This window comes from Arachis duranensis, chromosome 2, assembly GCF_000817695.3.
Source record: "Arachis duranensis cultivar V14167 chromosome 2, aradu.V14167.gnm2.J7QH, whole genome shotgun sequence".
Lineage (NCBI taxonomy): Eukaryota > Viridiplantae > Streptophyta > Magnoliopsida > Fabales > Fabaceae > Arachis > Arachis duranensis.
Genome location: NC_029773.3, coordinates 200,524 through 203,275, shown reverse-complemented (window position 1 = coordinate 203,275; position 2,752 = coordinate 200,524). Strand labels below are relative to the sequence as shown.

Genomic DNA, 2,752 nt, shown 5'->3' with positions numbered 1-2,752 from the left:
CATTCGTAATTAAAATTCAATACAAACACCAATAGCACAAACAGACAGCATATATGCAGAAAAAGAAAAAGATCTATCATCAAAACCAACCATCCGATATCTTGCTAAAGTAACCATCTAATTAGGGGTCAATTACAGATAGACAATGGTCAGCTTGCTTACGTCACGCTGCATGCAAAGTACAACCAGGTGAGGGAAAAATATTCTGCTATTTGAACCAGATTACCTAAATTTTGCTAACTTTCCCGGGCTATGCTTAAATCAATTTCAACAATCTCAGCAAACATCTTATTCATCATGTTCCTACTTACTAAAATTGCATGTATTCGGTTTTCCACCATGTACAATCAAACATCTCAGCAGGCTAAACTGTGTCTAGAACACGAAGTAACAGAAAGATGAATCCTGAAAAAAGAAAATTAACCCACTAACCGTAGATGATTGAAGACGATCGGAGATGGGGGCTTTAACACTAACGAGACCCTGGACTGTCGAATGGTCACGGCATCAACTCTCCGACACAGGAGGCAGGATCGTGACAGCAGGCTGACGCAGAGATGACGCGCGGGAAGCAGGTCCGGGTGCTGCTGTTCGGGTCGGCGCCGATGACTGATCCACGGCACGAGGGGATGCAAGGCTGGGATGTTCAGCCCAGAACGGTGCGCCGCGGTTGCTTCCAGCGACCGGGTATAGGTGTGGAAGTTGGGGTTATTGACGGTCATAACAACTAAATGGGGGATAATTTGAAATTGAGGGTTTCAATTAGGATAAATAATAATTTATTTTTATTTTTATTTTAAAATGGGCCAAATTAAAATTTTATTGTATATATTGTATAGATACTTCATTGTCTCCCTAGCGGGACTCTTATGCATTTGCTCGTGTTATAACACAATATTTGGGTGAATTTTGTTTCGCTTTTATTCTATTAAATCTTTATCGTTCGTATCACTTTTAAATAGCAGTTGTGTGAGAGAGGTTGAACTAACAAACCAATACTACAAAAGGCAATTGTTGGTTTCACCCACAAATCACTACAAACTTGTATTTTTTTCAAACTAAGAAATAACTTAACGACTCATCATCTTTTCCAAAAGTCATCACCAAATCTCAATACCTATAATTATAATTAAAAGAAAAAAGTATCACACCTCCGCCTGAAAAGTAAAAATAAACCAATGAAAAATATTTTATGACTCAACTGTGTATATTCATCTGAGAACTCATCATGATGTTACCTATAATTATAATTAAAAGAAAAAAGTTTCACACCTCCGCCTGAAAAGTAAAAATAAACCAATGAAAAATATTTTATGACTCAACTGTGTATATTCATCTGAGAACTCATCATGATGTTTAGATAATTATGATAAACGAAGAGTGTCCCAAACAGAATATACACACGAGGAGTTATTGTGTCACCCTTCTACATCAATAAATAATACAATGAATACACTCAATGAAATCATTATTATACTATGCGTGACTAAGAAGAGCCCGTTGGGCAAAAAGTAACAAGGTATTCGGAACCAGAACAAGTGCAAGTGCTGGAAGCATCATCATACGCGTAACTATAAGCAGAGGGGCACGCATTCTTGAACATCTCAGAGTATTGCGTCGGACTGCAACTCTGCGGCGTAGAGTGATCGCCGGTGCAGCAGAACTCCGCCGTGTTAAACGCAGCGCAAGCGCTCTTGCAAGCCACCACCGCTCCCACCTCGTTGATGACCTGCAACTCAGCCGGACAGTCACTGTTCAAGTCCGTAACACATCCCGCGTACTGGCAGTCACCCGTTCCACCGGTTGCCCGTACTCCCATACCAACATTGTAACCGTCAACCAGACTCACGTCGTAGAAGTCCTTGTCGCTGCTTGGGGTTCCGATCGTGAACTCCGCCAGCGACACCGGAGGAGCACCTCCGCCTGTGCACCTGAGACCCCCGGGGCAGTCTCCGGTGGCGCATTTTCCGTTGCCGGCATCGTCGAAGCTGCAGTCAGTTCGCGCCCAGAACCGTCCGGACCAGCCGGAGGGAGCTGTCAGCTGAAGTGACGATCCCGGTGGTAGAGAGAATCCACCGTCGCCGAGAGGGGCAGCACCGTTGCCGGAAAGAGTTCCGGGCCAGACGGTGTAGGTGCAGTGGTTTTCGAGCGTGAAGATGGTGCCTGACGCTATATCATTACCTGAAAGAAGAAGAAATTCCAACCATATTAATAATTTAAAAAAAAAATTCAGGGGAAAATCAGAATTCGTTTTACACTAAAAAGTTTAAAGTAAAAAATTTTAGAAAAGTAAACTAAAATTTTATATATATATATTAGGAGGCCATTGTCTCCTCCTTTATGAGACTCTCTGCCACTGTAAACAACAACAAATCTTATCTCCTCATTAGGTGAGTTATCGGTATTTTAAAACATAAATATAAGAACAAATTCATATACATGTAGGTTGAATGTAAAAGTTAACCTAATAAGAATAATATAAGAAAAAATGAAGAGGTTTTGAGGTATGTGGTAAGCGCCATGGCTTTGATTAGTAAATGATAGGGAGGAGAAGATAATTAGAATGAGGGGGCAAAAACAAAGTGTTGAAGTAGTACTAATTTATAGTTAGGGAAGGGAGGGCTGTGGTGTTATTTTTGAAGTAGTAAAATTAATTAAAGGGGGATGGATTCCCTATCTTTCCGTGAGCAGTTTAAGATTGTGGGACATCTTGCGATGGGACGTGCCAACACTCCATTTCAAATTTCCAATT

General features: G+C 41.1%; 1 protein-coding gene across 1 annotated transcript; it reads right to left on the bottom strand.

The window, feature by feature from the left end:
* Positions 1 to 1,279: 1,279 nt before the first annotated feature.
* LOC107460312 (pathogenesis-related thaumatin-like protein 3.5) lies at positions 1,280 to 2,728 on the bottom strand. The gene is made up of 2 exons (XM_016078669.3): positions 2,465 to 2,728; positions 1,280 to 2,181 (listed from the first exon to the last, which is right to left on the bottom strand). Exons 1-2 carry the CDS (start codon positions 2,520 to 2,522, stop codon positions 1,487 to 1,489), a joined length of 753 nt encoding a protein of 250 aa, XP_015934155.1. The 5' UTR covers positions 2,523 to 2,728; the 3' UTR covers positions 1,280 to 1,486.
* Positions 2,729 to 2,752: the final 24 nt, after the last annotated feature.

What these genes read in the sequence shown, in the direction of transcription:
- LOC107460312 (XM_016078669.3), bottom strand. Translation starts at nt 2,522, where the DNA reads ATGGCGCTTACCACATACCTCAAAACCTCTTCATTTTTTCTTATATTA. An exon ending in TCTTATATTATTCTTATTAG is followed by an intron (nt 2,182 to 2,464) that starts GTTAACTTTTAC and finishes TTCTTCTTTCAG; the next exon opens with GTAATGATATAGCGTCAGGC.